This window comes from Etheostoma spectabile, chromosome 17, assembly GCF_008692095.1.
Source record: "Etheostoma spectabile isolate EspeVRDwgs_2016 chromosome 17, UIUC_Espe_1.0, whole genome shotgun sequence".
Taxonomy (NCBI): Eukaryota; Metazoa; Chordata; class Actinopteri; order Perciformes; family Percidae; genus Etheostoma; species Etheostoma spectabile.
In genome coordinates, this window is record NC_045749.1 from 19,572,280 (window position 1) to 19,592,941 (window position 20,662).

Genomic DNA, 20,662 nt, shown 5'->3' on the forward strand with positions numbered 1-20,662 from the left:
ACTGGAATATGTCAACTTTTACTCAATACTATTTCAAAACCACTTCAATTTATTTTCAAATGCTATAAAATTGAAGACAACTCCCCCAAATTAATGAAAGTAGAGAATTGTACTTGCCTAAGAGGGTTGTGTGGAATAAACCATGTTATTTCGGGTAATTGCAATTGGGTAGTTAAAAAGAACAATGGTATAGGAAAACGGGTCCCGAGGACAACACTGACATATTTAAGGGATGGTCACTTTGAGTGACAGGTGGCTGCCGTCTCTGGAGGCGAGCATAGACTTTAGGCTTTATTCAGTCTGCGTTCACCTCTTTGCCCATTTTGGATTAGCCAACGTCAAGTTAGGTTGGATTTTCAGTTTGATCCAAACTAAAATTACAGGTGTAAAACCTCCCCAAGACTACGTTCCAGACCAAGCAAAAGAGGTAGTTTTGGTCTGTATAACTGCAGTGGGAAACCAAAACTAACCGGATCAAATGTATACAATGTAACAAAAACATGAACCATTGTCTGTACCTTGGTTTAGGACTTTCAGGTGTGAAAAGGCCCTTAGATTGGGATGGCCGGAACCACAAGGAGCCGCCCACTTTGAGCTTAATTTTGGCTCTCCAGAAACAGATGGGTGATGTCACAGAGACGTCCATATTTTATACAGTCTTTGGAGGTGCTAAATAATAATCAAGGGATCACCAGAGCCATAAGGATCGATTCTCTGAATGTCCTGGATATACAATGGACGAAGTTAACACTTTTGTTTTTGCCACAAAAGGCTTATTTCTCTCAAATATTGTAAACAAATCTGTCTAAATCTGTGTTAGTGAGCACTTCTCCGTTGACGAGATAATCCATCCACCTCACAGGTGTGGCATCAAGATGCTGATTAGACAGCATGATCATTGCACAGGTGTGCCTTACGCTGGCTACTCCAAAATGTGCAGTTTAACTGTATGGGGGGGTCCTGGGGGGAGTCAGTATCTGGTGTTATGGTTAGGGTTAATCTCTCTCTCTCTCTCTCTCTCTCTCTCTCTCCTCTCTCTCTCTCTCTCTCTCTCTCTCTTTCTCTCTCTACCTGGCTACAGTTCTTGTAGCTTGAGTGGGCAAATCCCCACATTCAATGGCGTCTGGCACTTTGGAGAAGTGTTCTCTTCACAGATTAACCCTAACCTTAACCCTAACACCAGATACCCCTCCCTCGGACCCCTCCAATACAATAAAACTGCACATTTTAAAATGGCCTTTCATTGTAGCCAGCCTGAGGCTCACCTGTGCTGCAATCATGTTGTCTAATCAGCATCTTGATGCCACACCTGTAAAGTGGATGGATTATCTCGGCAATGGGGACTCACTAACACAGATGTAAACAGATTTGTGAACAACATTTGAGAGAAATAAGCCTTTTGTGTACATAGAAACAGTCTTAGAATCTTGAGTTTAGCTCATGAAAGATGGCGGCAAAAACAAAAGTGTTTTTTTTCTTCAGAATATCTGCTAGATTTCAAGGTAATCCAAAACCTCAAAACCAAAAATGTAGGCCTCATGGTGGCTCTTGAGCAAAAAGTCACAGGTACGCAAAACCACGGGACATCATCATGGCCATAATTCCAATAGTTAGTCAAGATATTAAAGTCTGGACCGACCAACCGACATTCCCATCCCTAGAACAGATCGCGTCACTCACAGGGCTGACAGATGTTGTGCAAATGTTATTTGTGAACAAAACCAACATGTTACTGCAAAAGTCTTCATAATAAATAATTAAGCTGCATTTGGGCAGCTACATGCTGGTTTTAAACTGAAGCTGTTTCATGTAAAACAACATCAGTGAACTATGTGATGCAAAGGGATGGAACTGGGAAAAAAAAAACTTCTCACAAAGTGCTGTTTCTAATTCAGTATTATTTTTCAATTAATCACTTTCTGTGCCTGACACCACAGTTTTTCTGAATCAAATCGGGCAAATCTACAACATCACAGTGAAGCGGACATTTTTTTTTTTTTTTTTTGCTGCAATTTGGGATTTATGTTGACATGACAAGTATTATTTTTCTGTCAAAGTGTTGCCTATAGTGCTTTATGAGCTTTAAGAGGCTGGCGTGTGTTGCTTGATGTGGGAATGTGCTAAGAAAAGGCAAACGGTCATGACAATAAAACAGGGGAGAGAGGAAGTGACAGAGTGACACATGAAGAGATGGAAAACGACAGGAAGGTTTTGTTGTCATTCCTGTAGACTGTTATCCCCGACGAGGGTGTATCAGCAGGATGGTCATCTAATCAGCCTTCACAGTGGGACAACTACATCAGTTAGCATTGATGATAAATCATATTGACAGCTATTGCCTGACCGAAGGGGGGTAATGATAGAGGAGGGAATGTGGAAATGTTGAAAAATAGACTGGAATTAAGGAGAATTGGGGGGGAGAAGAGTAATTTGACACAGCTAGGGAACATTTCTAAAAGAAGAGAAAGACATTCAAGATAATTGCATGAATATTATCCTTTTTCTTGCTGTACTTGAATCTCTCCACCCCCTCTTTCTTCCGTCACCCGTTTCACCATCGCCACCTCACCCACTGTACATCAATGTCTCCAGCCTCCCATCCACCCACACATTGCCTGTTACCAGGGCGCAATGGGTGAAAATAAAGTATAGGAAGCATTTATATAATCTATTGAGTCTGGCTTTTGCATTGATAAAAAATAAATAAATTCAATAGCATGCTTTTATCCCCACAAATCCATTTTTTTTTTAAATTACATTGCAAAGAGAAGAAATGAGTTGACTCTGTGAATTTGCTATAGAATGAGAGGACAAAGAAGGGAAAATAATGAGAGATGGAGATTTTGGAGGTGGGGGCTGCCAGGGGATTGGGCTGAACCAGGGTGTCGGCTCACTCAGGAGACAGATTCCAATCCATTATTGATGAAAGTGAATGGCAGAAGGTTTCAGGATAGTCCCGGTGTTGGGCCGTGTCCGTTTGTCATGTAACATTAATTGACACAGCCCTTGCGGTGGCACAGCCATCCGTCCGTTCGGGGCTCTCGTTTCAGTTTGCCCCATGATTTATTTACAGGGACACTGGACTGAACAATCATTGAGGTGGTTCAGGCTTATTTGTGGTCTCTGTGCTACTGTGCCCTCTGAAAGGCATGGCTGGCTTCAATCTAGAATACCAGGAAAAGGAGAGGTCATATTGCGAAATGTGTTCAATACATGCACATACACATTTTTAACACTAAACTGACTATACTGAATCATTACCACTGAATGAATTAGTGACTCCCGTCATTGGTGACCAAGTACTGTTGTCCACTATGATAATTACTTGGTTAATAGCCTACTACAATACAGCAACAGCCAAAGAACCAATCATGATGTGATAATTCTACTTTATAAACAGAGATTGTCCTGCCCCGAAAAACAACCCCATAAGTGGTTTGTTTAAGCAACAATTACGACTCATATTTATATTTATAGTGGCTGCGCCCTCTAGTGGCCATGGAATTTATGATGGGAGCAAAGCAGGAAGTAAGGTGACAAAGTGTAAGAGCAAAAACTCCGCATCTGGAGGCAAGTTGAGGTGGTGGACGGGTCAAACTAACAGCAGACAGCCTAAATGGAATCCTGAAATCTAGTTCTGGCTTTTGGTTTTGGTTTGCCACCCCAAAAATTTAACTGGCCCCTATGGCCACCCACTATGAAAGATTTCTATGGGCGCCACTGCCAGACAACCCTACAGGGGCAGTTGTCCCCTGATTAACCACGAGTTGCTGTGCCACCGGTGTTGGGTTGATCTGGAAGTTGCTTTTGGATAAAAGCGTCAGTTAAATGTAAATTACTGCACAGAGCAAAGTGGAACACAAGAGCCTACAGCATACGGTAAGACGACATGAGAAAGATCTTCCAACTAAGCATACTGTATATCTCACCTTTGTGTGGCTAGTAAGTTTTCCAATGTCTTCTTCAACACATGCAGTGTAATGACTGTTGGGGTCGACCACAAGAAAGCAGCAGTAAGCTTATTCTATACTGCGCAAAGATGAGATTTGTGTTTTATCCAAAGTGTTTTAAGTTTCACAACAATTAAGGCTAACTGCTAGGTCTTGCCTGGTTAACTTCCCACCTTCCCAGATAACCACCTCCTTTAGCTTTCCCAATGGGATGCACCTGGGACTTCCTCCCATGCACTGGATGACAAATGGGACTAGTTGTACTGAACTAACATGGACAGGTTAAACTATAAACTGACTGAATCTGTGTTATTATTGTGTCGATAAGATTTGAAGTCTAGACTACACAGTCAGGGGGCGTTTCGCAATACCAAGTAAGCAAAGAACGGACTTGTGTTCTTGGGGAGACCGTACTTGCTAGCTGTACCTGGAAGACTGAACTCGCAAGTTCAGAAGCACACAAAACGCTGTTGACAGTTTTGAGACGAAGCGTTCTTCCTGTTATTGCGCAACACCCCCAGCAAAGAGGGCGCTTGCCACTTTATAGTTAGCTTTGATGTGTGTATTCATAATAAAGCAAGGACGGTCACCCTTCACACCGCCTTGTTGTTTTGTTGTTCAGTCTTCCAGGTTTTCATTTAAAGTGCTATTAAGTATCACGGGCCAATAACTATATAAATACCGACACAACGGCGGGGAAAAAATCCTTGTAACATTGTTCGGGATTCAATTTTAATTGAAAACAGAAAAGAAACGTTAAAATAGGTATTAAAATTATAGATGGACTGGATAAAGTTAGTCACTGCCGTCTGTATATGTTACAGAGAAGCAGAAGAGGATCCCGAGAGGGAGGAGAGCCAGGATGAAGAGGACAGATATATATATGACAGCGGAAAAAATTGTTTCAAATATCTTACAATATCTTGGACCTGGCTTTGCTGCAGTGGTCTGTCTAAATGTGGGGCCAGAGTGGTCTGTCTAGACGTGGGGCCAGAGGGGTTTGTGAGCTGACTGACTGACCGGCTCGCGAGAGTCATTCCCGGCTGGCGTAGCAAGCTCGCCCGCCGGGGTTTGCGGAGCTTTCAAACTCCGAAGGCTTTTTTAATTCACCATCAATTTTCGTTGAACTGCCTATGTTCAAAATCGACACAGCTGATTTCTCGCCTTAAAACATCTTAAAAATGAATTTATTGATTTAATAATAAATAAATTGTGAAAATATGTGTACCGGAAACCATAAGCGCTTTACACCCGAATTGAATGCTGGGATACCTGACCGGCCAAGTTCACACAAGTTACCATCCGATGTATCCTCGGTAAAATGGGCGTGTCGAGATCACATCCGGGGATTTTAACTGTTCTTGGCGAAATGCTAACTTGTGTAGTGGGTCAGTACTTTGGCCACCAAACATGACGTTTCACAAGAACACAAGGACACAAGTCCATATGAACACAGATTGAGAAACGCCCAGAGACTCCAAATCTTTGAACTGCAAAATACATCTTCATTCCACAGATATTAGTAACCATGTTCTGTTTAAGTGTGTGTATACAGCCTGCAATTATATAATTGTTGACTTATTCAAGTACATATGATAGCAACAGGCACATTAAGGGCTTGATCAGGATTTAATAAAAATATGTAAATGTTTCTGTTTGGCAACCCCATTGTCAGTTGCCGTCACACATTGATGACTCAGCCTGTACCCAGTTCATGAAAGGTTGGACATGAGCTATATATAAACATTATTTGTTGATCAGAACCCTCAGAGGTAATGCATTTTCTGTTTGCAGAACCAACAACGGAGGTTTGTTGGCCAAAATTTGAGAGGGCAAAGCAAAGAGACAGAGCTGCATCTCATCCGAGGCTTTATTGGTGTAATGGTGCAGGGGCACACAGGATGTGGAAACTGTTTTTTTGTCACCTTGTGGCCCCAGTGACACTGTGTTGGAACCAAGGTTATTATGGTTTTGGATTTTTCATTAGTTTTTATTTTTATTTCATTTTGGCTTTTGTTTTCAAATTCAGTTTAGTTTTTTAATTTCCTAGTTTGGTTAAATTTTTATGTTTTGAAAATGCTTTGTTTTAGTCTTTTCTTGTGATTTTTGTCAGGGGCAAAAGTCAAAAAGGTCTGAAAAAGGTATTTTGTAATATTAAATCAACAAACATTTTTTAGAAATATGTTTTCAACAATGTATTCAACAATAACTCCAGTACATAAAATGTGCATATGATGAGCACAGATATGTAAACAGTCTACACGGAAAATAATTAAAATAGCCAACAGACTAAAGAAGACATACATGAACAGGTGAACTATTTGAAGTCAATTGATTCACACAGTTGTGTAGACATCCCAGTATTGATCCACATATTAACCCACGCTTCCTCCCGCTTTTGGTGTTCCTGCGCATTTACTAACCAGCTTTTGGGTCTCCAGTTTGCGCCACTTTGTGAAATGCTCACTTTATTTTGCTTAATTGATTCCTGTACAGGGACACGATCCACGGTCTCTGGGGGACGCAACAATGGGGAAATGAAACGCCACACGCTGGCTTGCCATTAAAATACATTACTTCAAAATTCGTAATCAACACGTGAAAATAACAAAATTAACGTGACCTGTACACGAATCAACAGATTAAATAACGTGACCATTAAACAAACTGCCATGAGACTGGGCTGTCTCTGTCCTACGGTTGTCTCCGTCATGTTGCCTGGCTCTGAACCCATCCATCCATGCCCTGTACTGGGGTTAGCTTCTGTTTTGGTGAAAGGGGGCTTTGCGTTCTCCTTTACCTTGTTAAGGTAAGCTAGGTTGGCCTCCTTGTGCGTGCTTCTCAAATGTCCTCATAAATTCGTGGGATTTTTTCCTTTAATAAAGTGTCTCCATATTTAACCACCTTACACTGCGAGGCACTTGCTTTTGTTTGACACAGTCATAATCAAATAGGACTCTACCGCTATCTTCTGACTTTCGGTGTCCCCATGATGCTAGGAGTGGGGCATGGACTATGTTGTGTTCAGTTTGACATGGAATGTCGTAATTTCTGGGTTTCCAGTCGGAAACTATGTCCATTACATAGACTGTGTGAAACTGGAATATGGTCAGAAAAAAGACGTTATTTACTCTATGAAAGACATTGGCAAAGATAAAAACTAAAGGCATTTTCTTGATTGTTTTTTCATTTAGTTAGTTTTGCAAACAGACATTACAGATTCCAACCTTGGTTGGAACCAGGGTGCAATTAGGAAGAATCCATTAATCAGCCAGTGTCATGATTCATGACAAATCGGATTTTCTTTTCCTTTTATTCCTTTTAAGAGCAATCTGTTCTGAGCGACTAAATAGCTCAGAGCAAACATCCACCACAAAAGATTTTCTGCCTCAAAAGCCTCTCCCAACGTGACTCTGAAGTAAATATATGGTACCTTAAACTAAATTGGCGTGGGAGGAGATGGCACATCTGGCAACATAAGAGAACCATTTTCCATTGTAGGAAACAGTTCAATGATAGAAAATAAGACTTGCCAGCCTTTTAATTCCTGACACATATTGGCAGTTCTGTGCTGGATTGTAATTATTACAAGCACAGCAATGGATTACATACATTTTCAATGTAAAATGGAGATTATTTGGGGACAACTATTATAAGGGCAACTATTATATAGCATTTTTTTTTGTTTAAATTTCCCTTTAACACTTTATTTTTCTCATAATGCCCATGGCTGTTGCACTTGTATTCAAGCTCCATATAAGACACTCTGTATGACAAAAGGAGAAAATACTGGCATTATCATTGTTTTCAGATATGTTATTATTTCAACTTAGCATGTTTCCTTAATATCTGATGATGCATTGGGGTCATTTTTGGATTTATTACAGTGTATATTACATATTGTACCATTAAAATCTCTTTATACTGTATGTGCACTGCTTGGTATAGCCATGAAAATAACACAGACAATGACTCCTTCATCTGCCATGAAACTCTGACCGAGTCTTTCCGTAAACCCACAATCCAGCTCTGACACCAAATTTACCCAGCACTGCTTGATTATTACTGACACACACTATATTGCACCTTTTGCTACCCAATGGGACAATCTCCATCACTGTGAGTTACCAAAATGCAAGATGACTACCATCAAAGGAAATAATGTGTGTCTGCTGAAAAAGCCAACACAAAGCCCCACCAATGCATTGTCACAAAAATAGAAACCTGAGTGCCCTTATAGAAGAAACCACTGGCTGATTTATGTGTTGTGCTTCCACCACTGCCGGCTGCAGAACCAAACTCAATGCAGTCACCGACTGTGGGAGCGCGTATATTCAGTTTGATCACAATCAGCATCCAACAGATAAAATCGCCCATGTACAGTAAATGTGGGCTTTCTTCAGTCAAAACATTATTTGGAAATTGGTTTTGACAGCATGTATATGGAATGCATACAATACCCTATTTAAAAAACTAAATATTTTGAGCACATGAAATTTAAAAAGTGTATTTTTGGACAGGAAATCTTCAAATCGTACATTGCCTAGCAAGAAATAAGCTGCACACTGCAGGTAGATCCTAAAAATGTTGTGTTTTGAATCATAAGCTTCATTTCGAAGGCATGATGATGGCTATATTCAGGGTTTAAAGGAGAATTCCGGTCGATTTCAACATGTAGCTCAAAATGTCGTTACAAGTGCCTCGCCATGTGCACTCTTCTGGCTCCACTGTGGTGTCAGGTTACAGCCTGTTTCTACTCAGTCATTACTAAGGACATAACAACCACAAAACAAAATACAAGAGTTTTTTTGTTTAAATTATTTTTTGGGCATTTTAGGCCTTTAATTGATAGGATAGTCAAAGACATGAAAGGGGGAGTGACATGCAGCAAAGGGCCGCAGGCTGGATTCGAACCCGGGCCGACTGCGTCGAGGATTAAACCTCTATACATAGGCACCCGCTCTACCAACTGAGCTATCTGGGTGCCCAAAGTACAAGAGTTTTTTTGCCTGGAAAAAATGCATTTTGGAACATTGGATTGTATGAGTTCAACAAATGGAAAACAGGAAATAAACAGAGATATTTCATGCCTTTTTGTCATATCTACAGCAGTCAGATTCACTGTGTTCACTCAGAAGGAAATGCTGCACACGGGTAGGTAATTTTAATGATATTTTGAACATGTTTAGAGGCTAAAGACACGTTTAAAACTTGCCCTGTTGAAGCCTGTTGGGTGCCAACTCTAGCAGGAGGATAACTCGGTGTAGGCAGCACCGATTGGTTTAGTTTTTCTTGTTACTGACAGCACTCTAAATTTCCAAGCAATAGAGTTACGTGTTGAAATCAACCGGAATTCCCCTTTAAGATTAGCACCATCTACTTTGGGTGGCTGGTAAAATTTGAACATTTATTAGCCCTTTGGCTGGTGGACAAAAAAGTTCATTTTGAACCCTAGCTATATTTCACTCGGATCTGGTAAAAAACAGCTCAAATATGTTTTCGCAACTTGCGAAAAGAACTTTACTTCATTAATTTTGTAATCATCTTTGGCCTTAACCTGCATTTCTAACCTTCAGGAAAAGCATATTCCTACCGAATCCCATGATTTGCTGCCTCTCCAGTGGTGTGACCGATCAAACGAATCAGATATATCATACAAAAATGTGTCATTAAAATTCCCCAACACAGCTCATATTTTGCCGATGTGCCGTTTTAATTGAGCCGAATGAGAGGAGTGCTGAGGCAGCAGCATCTGATCACACTGTCTGGAGCAGGAAGCAATTTGGTCAAGCAAAACCGTCCACTCTTCAACAAACCAATTAATTATTTATGAGCTTCAGTGGAGCAGAGCAAGTTAATTTATTGTTATCATTAGAAGATTGTTCTGTTTGGGTCCATGTGAGGAAGAGTCAAGCTACAATTACAGGCTCCACCGATTAGACAGAACTTCATACGACCGTGGCAGACAGCCGTTCTCACACTTCACAAGTTACCTCCAAACTTTAGGAAGATTATACCCTAATGAATGCAAATTAAAAGGTTGACAGCAGCAAATGAACATCGTGCAAGGTCAGTTGTCCAAGTTGACATGTTATATGTCAGGGGGAATAATAATTAAGTAAATAAGTATACTTAAAAATGGACTTTTTAGGAGTTAAAGCTGAAGTAATGCCTTTAAATGGATACATTGTCATTAGTTTGGAGATAAACTAACAATGGGGGATTTACTGTTGTAACTTCAATGAACAACATATGTGTTGCTGATTCATCTTTACTGTAGTTATGGATGTACAGAAAGTCCATGGTTAACGTATTCTCCATAGTAGTTAAACATTTGGATGGATTGGGTGTGTTCAGACATTCTCTCTGTAGCACCTGATTATATAATGCATACCTGATCGCTGTTTATGTGGAACTGAGTGAGACATATACAGTACTAGAAAACATTTCAAGGCCAATATCAAAGAAAAACAACTGGAGTTGATTTGAATATATATGTGATAGGGATAAAATCAAGCATTGCATCAATGAATCGCTATGCAGATGTGGAGGATTTGGCATCAATGCAGTGACAGACCATAATTGATTATAGCCAACTGATGTTGCTTGTCGTGCTTGCTTTTGTCAGCTGTGTTCAGACTCTGCTACATTCAGGAAGGGTCTTTTAATAAGAGCAGATACAATAAAAAGGGGAGTTCATACATACCTGACTCCTTGAATTTTTCGATGAAAACCATGTGTAGCAATGTATAATAATGTTGAGAAGGTGACGCATCGGGATATTGAATAGAGTCAAATTGTTGACAGGATCTTCGTAATCTAATCGCGAGGCCATTGAAGATTCACCCCCCTAATACTTTAGTTGTGTGAACTTTTAAAGCACTATCAAATGACAACTTTCTTTTCACGATCAAGGAGCCGTTTTGCCACGGCTCTAACATATATTGTAACAAAGTGAAGAAAACTCTCTAAAGTATAATTGTCATTGCTTCATTGCTGGTCCTGTATTCAATGACAATGACATGCAAATGGAAATACACATTTAAAAGTTCTACTTAGGCAACATCACATCACAAGGACACTCGAAAAACATAGGGCTTTTTATCACACATCTCTATTACTGTAGTCTGTGTCTGTTTATTACCTTTGGGCAGCTTAATCAACTAAATAACTTTGATTTGCAAATGTTTACTCCTCCACGGGAGCATAGAGCCATAACACGACAGAATGCAGAGTGAGGATCTCATTGTTTGTGACTAGATATTCATTATTTGCTAGCTGTCTGCCTCTCTGTCCAGTGCATGGCTGATTAGCAAGCTGGGGACGGATAGGTAATGACGGCACCACTAAACCCAATAGCTGTTTTATAGGCAGCGGTGCTTTATGATGCTTGCACTAATTGCCGGTGTGATTAGTGAGGTGTCTGTGCCCTCGCTGGTTGCTCCGGCTGTCCTGTGTACTGAGCTCTCGCAGACCCCGAGCGCTGGGGAAGAGTGGGTGTGCGGCAGATCATTGCAGGAGGAAGACACAAGGGCATAATCGACTTACCACTTTTTTTCTGCCCCTGTCAGCCCTTTCCTGTGTGCTGCAATAACGACAAATTAACTTAAAGGCTTGATCTCTTGGCAAAAAGTAATCTATTTCTAACTGTCTGTGAGAAGAAGAAATCCAGATAAATAAGCAGGAGACTGATTTGATGATTTGATAGCCTGAAATACAGGTGAAAAAAACAAAAAACAGTTCTTTCTGTCTTTGAAAGGGCGTTCTGTGATCCAAGTGTACCTTGGACTCTTTATAGAAAGTGGTATGTCCTCAGACATAAAATGCTGTACTCTGAACAGGTTCCTCTTACCGTTTTGACTCATGAAAATCTGATTTGAAAGCCTAATGTGCATCTGCCACTCAGTCTGACCTCAATATTCAAGTTTTTGAAAAGCAGCTATCGCTGATGTGTCCAAGCAGACAGTCTGTGCTGAAAGCGAGATGACTGCACACTTACTGAGGCTTTTTTGTTCCAATACATTTTACTACCAGAGTTGCTATAAGTGAATTTGCATGGATTTCAACTTGTGTTTGCATACTTCCCAACATGACCTTTAGCTTGCAGACTTCTTTTTTCTTTTATTTATGTGTTTCTAAAGATATCTTTCTCTCTGTCTGATCCTGCCTTATATCTGTGCCGTGTTTACTCGAGATCATTACCTTGCATATTATTTCTGTCTATTGTTTAATCCCTTAATTGTACACACATAAACAGTTCACACTGCAATAAATGTGTGTACAGGAAACCACCACAAATCTTCATTGTGAACATGAAAATATTATGTAAAAGTCAATTGTCGATAGCCACTGGGTTTGTTAATCATCACCTACACTGCAAAACATTTTGCACCTGCATTAATAGATTTGTATGCCACTTAGAGGCAACTCAACAAGCTGTAAAACATCGATATGTCGCCTTATTATTGCTGTACATAACTGTTATGTTATGTGAAACAGTTGCCTATTTCAATAATAATAATAATAACTTGGACTTATGTATATAGCGCCTTTCAAGGTACCCAAGGTTGCTTAACAAAAAAAGGGGGGGGGGGGGGTCAAAGGAATTAGTGAAAAGAAATGGTTTGAGTTGCTTTTTGAACATGGGTGGGGATGGGGCAGGGCGGACATGGAGGAGTAGATTGTGGGAGCATTGGGCAGAGAAAGCCCTGTCCCCAAAAGTCCAGCAACCTGCTGCGGGGGGGGGGGGTGTCCAGCAGGTCCTTGTCAGAGGACCGCAGGGAACGTGACTGAGTGTAGGGTTGGAGGAGATCTGTGAGGTATTTTGGTGAGAGTCCGTGGAGAGATTTGGATGTGAGCAGCAGGATTTTGTTGGTGATGCGTGACTTGACTGGCAACCAGTAGAGCTGTTGGAGGATGGGAGTGATATGCTGCCAGGGCTTTATGGTTAGAACCCTGGACATAGTGGAGTCTGCTAAGGGCCTTGGTGGGCAGTCCAGACAGGACACCATTGCAGTAATCCAGGCGGGAGGTGTTGAAGGCATGAATGAGTGTCTCAGTTACTGAATGTGTGAGGGAAGGCCGGAGTCGTGAGATGTTTATTAGGTGGTAGAAGGCGGACTTGGTGATGCTTTTGATGTGGGACCGGAAGGAGAGAGTGTAATCCAGGATGACGCCCAGGTTGCGCACCTGTGGCAGCCATACACAACCAGGGCCAGGTCTTCAACTTTCCTGAGTACTGGTGCAGGGGCCACCGCCATGAGTTCTCTCTCATAACTGTTGAGTTTGAATAGGTTTGTGGTCATCCAACACAAGACTTTCACTCAGGAAACAGGTGTTTGTGTCCCAGGAGAACACCCAAACTGCAATTTAAAAAAGATATTTCTTGCGTCACCCAGCTCACTATTACCTTATGTATGCTAAACTTAACTGTAAAGGCCACTTAACTTAAATGGCATGTACCGGACAGCGGTGTCGTAATTTAGTAGGATTCATACAAATTGTTGTGCATACGTTTTCAAGCGATGTCATATGAACCCGTTCATGAGAATGCCATTTACACAGCCAGCAGATATAAAAAAAACATTAGCAATTCCAGTATTTACCCTCCCTTTAACCACCAATGATAAACAAAGGCCAATAATGGACTTCCAGTTTTCTCAAAATGCCAATAGAAGTTCCAAAATTGGAGCTTAAAAATAATGTCAACTTGAGAACATGCAATCAAAATCAAGCCAATAACATAAGTGAATTTTAATATGTTGCAGTATAGTGGATTATAATGTGCATATTCAGACATCAGGCCAACAATATTTAATTGTTTTCTTTTTTTTTTTTTCTTCAGTGGTTTGTGCTCATTTGGGTTGATATTGAACTTCCTCCATGTTTTTGTCCTGCGAATGCTTGCTGGCAGCACAGCGTTGAGCAGCGATCCAGGAATCCTCTTTGTCTTTCGGTCTTCCCCCCCCCTCTCTCTTGATGTGTCTGAGCTGAGTCGGGCCAGAGCCGGGCAGGCAGCCATGTCCATCAGCTCCATCCATCAAACACTGGGCCTGGTGGCAGAAGGAGGATGACGGGCAGCAGAGAAGGGGCAGATGTTTTGCAGGAACTGATATGTGTTCACGTCCATGAGGGATGTCATTACGAGGTGGACAGAGAAACATGTAGCTGATTAGCAGCTTATTAAGTCAAGGACACTGGCTCGCAGTAACACACACGGCTTCCATTCTGGCTTGCGGTGCTGATGCCTTGCCAGTCATGGAGAACCCAAGTGTCTCAGACAGATAACCTCTACTTTATCCGCCGCTCTGTTCTTTAACTCTAAGCTCCTTTTGAGATACCAAAAAGCTGCTTTTTTGCCATTTCAAGTGTAGCTTCCCTGTGTAAGCTTTAAGGGGAGAACTCAGAGGTACACTAGGCTAGTGGATTTTTCTCTCAGAGAGCCCACACTTTGTTGTGCTAAGAAACAAAAAAAGTAATAAAGTAGCGTCTCCCTGAGGGCATGTGAGGATTGTACGAATTGAGAAAGTGGACAGTGCCGCGGTGGGAGGGCTTTAGCCCTGATCCAGGACAATGGTTAAATTGGAAATGTTGAGAATCTCATCTGTACCCTGTTGTTTTCTCCTTTAGTTGGATCTCCTGAGTTGCCCTCTGTTTCCTCTGAACGATAAGCCCTGCCTTGTGTTGTTGGAAATAGGGATTTGCTCTAAATCACATCGGCCTTGTCCAGCAGTGTTCTTTCTTTCCTGTTGTCGTTCATCCCTCCTTCCTCCACTTTTTATCACCTGTATGTTTAAGTATAGCTTGCCGCATCATAACTTGCATCGATCTGTTACTGCATTTCACGTGTTCTGAGTGGTGAGAGCAATAAATGAGTTATGAGCACAATGAAAAAAACAGGCTGAGGTGGATCTCATTATGGGCCTCAGGGTAGATTCAGTCAAATGTAAAACTGTTTCACTAACAATACACCTTTTCTGATTAAATAGCGATGATATTTCTCTGGACAGCAATGATTAAAAGTGTTGTATACATGAGAAAATGAGGGCTAGAAAAAAAGCTATCCTCAGAGTCCACTGATTTTCAGAAGTGGACCTTAAAGGATATGATTGGTTAAGACACCTGGTGTCTTATGTTTGTAGTTTTGGCCAGCATTTATATTATCGCCAAGGTATTACAGCAAGTCTGACATGTGAAATTTTAAGTCAAGCCTGATCTATGTAGTTTGCATCAAAACTGGCAATCCAAACACAGACGTCACACACAAATGCCCGGGAATCCACAAATTGGTCTTTCCAGGGATAAAATGTACATCGTCAGTGAAAACCTGCATCTTCCAAGAGAAATCTACCAAGAGGTTAATCCTCTACCCCCAATAACAGAAACCCTTTTATCCTTTCTGACATAATTGCATGTTACTCTGGCTGACCGGATGTACATGGTTGGGATAAAACCTGGCATACTTCTCTCCCCTTGCGTTATTTCCGGCATTTATTCTGCAAGGGCACCGTTACTGCATCCGAGGCTTAGCACCACCTGGAACAGTTGTGATTGATTTAAAATGAATGCAAACAAGCCAGGTTGTTTTTTAAGCGGTGTACTCTACAACATACCCTGACGCTGAAAGTGCTGTGGAGATGGGTCTGGCAATGCAAGACTAATTGCATTGAGTGCAAACAGCAGCTGCTAGCAGCTAATGCACGAGACGTTTCAGGGTGCATTTGTCAAAAGGTAAAAAAAGAAGAAAAACGTGGTCGTCTACATGGGAGCATAAGTTCTCCTACAAGAAATCAAAATGAATTTAAAATGCGTAAAGCTTTTTTAAGCTTGTTTTCAGAACATGTATATATTGTACATATTGTACCACAAAGATGTAGCCCAAACAGCCAGTGGTTACCCCACGTTAGCCAAACTTATTTGGCAGCCAAACAATATCAAGAGATTTTTGGGTATGTGGAATCATCGTAACGCCGATATATTTAAGAAGCTGGTGGAAGCAACAAAAGAGGGACACTGGGAAAAAAAGTCCGCCCCTGGTGAAAAAACATTTAAAACATCTTGCACGGCTGCATGTAATATTATATTTAATATGTATATAAGTAATATATTGGCATATTGACTTTCTATAGCCATGTTGACAGCTTAGTTGGAATATTGTCTTTTTTGCCATAAGGGCCAACACCAGGAATAATTTATTCATGCAAACATCATTGTATCACTGCACTTTCATACCAAAATTGTGTGCACACTGTTCAGTGGGGGATTTTCATGGCCCTTTCCAGTGCACTCACTTTCACTCTTTCTTCCAAATAAAGGGGTTTAGAAGATCTGTGATATGAATAGAGCTCCATGCAGTGGAAATCTCCCCGCCACATGGCCAACCTGTCATTTGCATTGTAAATAACAAGCCAGTATGTTGGGAGACGGAGCCTTGTAGTGTTTTCCCTCTCCTGGCTGCCGACTAGTTGCTCTCAGTTTATCTCTGCCATTCAGCTGGCAGTGGGAGCCGACCCGCTCTTGGTTTTTCTGCCATCTCTTCGCAACGTCAGGTCCAGTTTCGCACTTGAAGGCAGGATGTGTCAGAATCGCAGTCCTCTCTCTCTCTCTCCAGGCTGTCTCGCTCTCAAGGTGAGTCGGGCCCCGTCACCACTCCTGTAGAGACGTTACCCATCACATGGCGTTGGTGGACGGCCAGCAGTTAATAGCCCTGTCGTGATTTGTCAGGGAAAGTACCGATGTGCTGACGAGTGCAATCACTTAGAGCAAGGTTAGAGTGTTTATGGGTTGGAGGGGAGGTGGGCGGGCAAATGTAAATCGGCACAATCACTGCATGTGTGAGCCTTGGCACAAACTGGGTGAATTAAATCCTAAATTGATATTGACAGCTTGCAGTGGAGTCCAAATACAAGTTCAGTTCAGGCTAGAAGTACAAGACACGGACACTTTCAGTAGAGCTGCAAAGACGAATCAATTAGTCAACTATTAAATTAATCGCCAAAACTAATCTGATCCCAGCTTCTTAAATGTGAATTTATTTTTCTTCTTCTAGTTTCTTGACTCCTCTGTGACAGTAAACTGAATATCTTTTGATTTGTGGACGAAACAACACATTTGAAGACGCCATATTGGGCTTTGGGAAGCACTGATCGACATTCTTCACCACGTTTTGTCCTTTTATAGACACAACAACTCACCGATTAATCGAGAAAGTGATCGACAGATTGATCAGCCCAAATTTTCAGGAAAAGTGAAGCTTAAAATTGAGATTTTGTGGACTTGCAATGGATTTGAACCTTAATCCTACATCCTGTCCCCTGCATATTCCACATATCCTATTGCCTTTTTAACTTTTTTCACTTATACCCTCTATATTTTTGTACATCCTGCACCATACAGCCTCTTGTTTCCTTCTTAATGTTAACTAGTTGTATGTATGTATGGATGTGGTATTTGTTACTGTATTTATTGTTTTTTGTATGCACTACCAAAACAAATTCCTTAGTTCTGTTAGTGCTACTTACGCGGCAATACATCTAATTCTGATTCAGATTCTTCAAATTCTTATTTCACTGAGACAAATTCCTGCACATTCCTGCACAAGTCACTGACTTTCTGTTTGTTTGTCCTCTCTCTAGAAAGAGTTCCTGGCAGCCACGACTGAAAAGGACATCTTCGCCCATCTGGGTCTTGAGTACATCGAGCCTTGGCTGAGAAATGCGTAGGTCTCGGCTGTTCCCTGACTGGATGGCAGCCGTGCGCACATCACTGTTTATCCCATCTGCTTACCATTCTGCGGCTCTCCTGTGATTCATTTTCAAACAGCTTTTGATTTCCATGCCGTTTTGTTTTTGTTGTTATCGTTATTGTCCTTCTCGTTGTCTAGACCGATGTATGATTCATAATTCTGCTTATTCACTATTGTCTGTTAGCGAGTAAACACTCCCCTATGCAATTCACGGCTTGCCTGTCTCTGAGTGTTATAATCATAGGCGGGACACAAAGACAAATCAGTCCGAGTGTGAATCCCCTCGGGTGCCTGCAAGGTGCAGGCGGAGGAAAGAGGAAATCTGAAATAAACACAGAGGAGAGGGAAAGATGGAAGTGGGTGACCACAGAGAGAAAGGCAGGGTGAGGAGGAAGACAGGAAGCGATGAGAAAAGGGAAGGGGAGAGCGAGCTTTTGTTAAGCAAAATGTTGTAATCACCCTCCTCCTGGCAGGAAAGTGCTTGATGTGAAGCTGAGCCAGGTCTCTGGGGGAATCGAGAGGCGGGTAATGAGCTTCAGATAGAGGAGCGTTCGCTGTCGCCATTTAGCCCCCATTGATGCCTACGTCCACTGGAGATCATTTAGCTGGCATGCAGCAATCCAAAGACCCACAGTCTCTGCTCTTGTTCCACAATGAATCCCCTTTCCCAGATGCTCAGATGAAATTAGAGGCAATCAACTAACCGGGAAATCAAGAAGAATTCAGACGGAAGGTAAATTAGTCCACTAAACACATGAATGGGTCTCGGCATTCAAAGCAACTCTGACTCCAGTGCATAAAACATGTATTACGTTATTGGTTTGACTTAGTCTTAGGTTTAATATATGATGCTTGCTTATCAAGATTTGTGTCCTTATTTTGTCCGTACCGTGGCTGTGTAGGACAATAATTCACCAATGCGGAAACTTTATTGATCCCTGTGAGCAACTTGGGTCATTCTGACTTGTTCCTCCTGGATAAGAGAAAAAACTGTTTGCATTTCTTTAAACCAATCACAATCGTTGCAAAGCTCCGGCAGGGAGCCTGGCTCTCTTGTCTTGGTGAAACCCGCAAAAGAAAATGCCCCTTACAATTTAAAAATGAAATTAACTGTTCACTCAATAGAGTAACGTGCTGCTATGTAACATAATTTGCTCTAACCAGTGAATTGCCGTGTGTATTTTGTCCATAGCAAATCCCTGCCAATTGGTCCCACAATGTCCCAGATGCTGCATCTCAAGGAGTTATTCCTAATAAAAGAATTTCATGTTCTTTGTAAATCTTTGCAATCATTCCCTGAACAAATCAAGCAGGGCTGCCTTGTTCCACGATCCAATTCTTCCTTAAAACTTGACATTTTCAACCTGTAATGTTGCTCACAGGTAGAGATGGTCCAATACCATTTTTTTTGCTCCCCGATTCTGATACATGAACTTGTGTATCGGTCGATACTGAGTACTGATCCGATACCAGTGTGCCATATATTTTATTACGTTTTAACAACTGTATACTTATATCCCTGTTTGGATGTGATGAGATTTCAGTCTTTGTTGTTCTTCAGGGCTTTATTACGTGGTGTGGGATCTGTGCCTAATCTCCAGTACTTCCTGATACCAATACAAGCATTTTAGGCAATATTGGTATTGTAACATCTCTACTCAGAGGTTTCGGTTAATGTTGCTTGAAGCGTTCAGAGTTTATAGTTAACATAAAGAAAATGGAAAATGAGGGACATCCGGATTGCTCCATTGCCTCAGAAACTCCCCAACCCAGATTAAATTTTTTTGGGTTGGATGTCCAGTACCTTTTAAAATTTTGTTTGTGTTGGAAGTAACTAACCCCAACCGGCCCGTCAGACGCCGCCTACCAAGAGCCTGGGTCTGTCCCAGGTTTCTGCCTAAAAGGAGTTTTTCCTCGCCACTGTCGCACTGTTGCTTGCTCTGGAGGAAACTACTAGAACTGTTGGGTCCTTGTAAATTCTGGAGTGTGGTCTAGACCTACTCTATCTGTAAAGTGTCTTGAGATAACTCTTGTTACGAATTGATACTATAAATAAAATTGAATTGAATTGAATTGAATTGAAGTTTGATTTTTTTTGGTGGTGGATTTCTGAGAACTATGGTTGACTGCTCCTCAGATCTCTGCAGGGTAAATTCCGACAACTAGTGTCAAACCAGAGTTTTCCAACTAAAAAAAACCTTGAATATGCACGTTCCACTAAAACAAGTTCCTTCCCGAGGCTGTTTTGCAGCGGCACCGTGGCTCTGTCCAGCGCTTGGCGCCCACCAAGACGATTGTGATTGGTTAGAAGGAATGCAGAGAAACCAGAACACATTTGTCTCCCGTCCCAGAATGCTGTGTGGACTGGCCCGACCACAGCTCAGCTGATCACAAAACCTGCCCTGCCGTCTACACCCCCAACCCACTTTCCCATGATGCTCAGCCCTCGGTTTATCCCATGGTGTCTCCACAAGAGCAGAGACTGACGAGAACAAGGCATTCTAGTGAATCATCCTATTTAAAGATCTTTAAGTAGAACAGTCCGGCACTTTGAGGACTCGACCGGGCACCTCCTCCCACCACCCTTCTCTTCTTCCTCCCTCTTGGTCTCTGTCTTTCTTTCTCTGGCTGCGTTGCTCTCTCACTCTCCCTGACACTAGCAGTGTTGACCAGATTGAGCCATCTCTGGCACACTGGTCTCCCGAGATAATGTTTCTCACTTTAAAGCAGGGATGAATTCTTCCCCAAAAAATAGGAAATCTCTCCAGAGTAAAAAAAAAAAAAAATCAAGTTGACCTCTATACATTTTAATTTGTCCTGCTCTCTTTTTCCTAATTGTTTTTCAAGTGCAAATGAGATCTGTTTATTTATTTTACTTCCACATTAAATAATCATCAGTGTAAAGGGATTAAAAGGCACTCAATTTAAGAATTCGCAAATTGTTGTTTTGGTCTTAGAGAGTCTTATA

The 20,662-nt window shown here is 41.5% G+C and overlaps 1 protein-coding gene across 1 annotated transcript in view; it reads left to right on the forward strand.

The window, feature by feature from the left end:
* dntt (deoxynucleotidyltransferase, terminal) overlaps positions 1–18,664 on the forward strand; it is a 106,196-nt gene extending 87,532 nt beyond the window's left edge. The window contains 1 exon segment of the mRNA XM_032541046.1: positions 17,585–18,664. Coding sequence (XP_032396937.1) covers positions 17,585–17,671 — 87 coding nt within the window. The 3' untranslated portion in view covers positions 17,672–18,664.
* Positions 18,665–20,662: the final 1,998 nt, after the last annotated feature.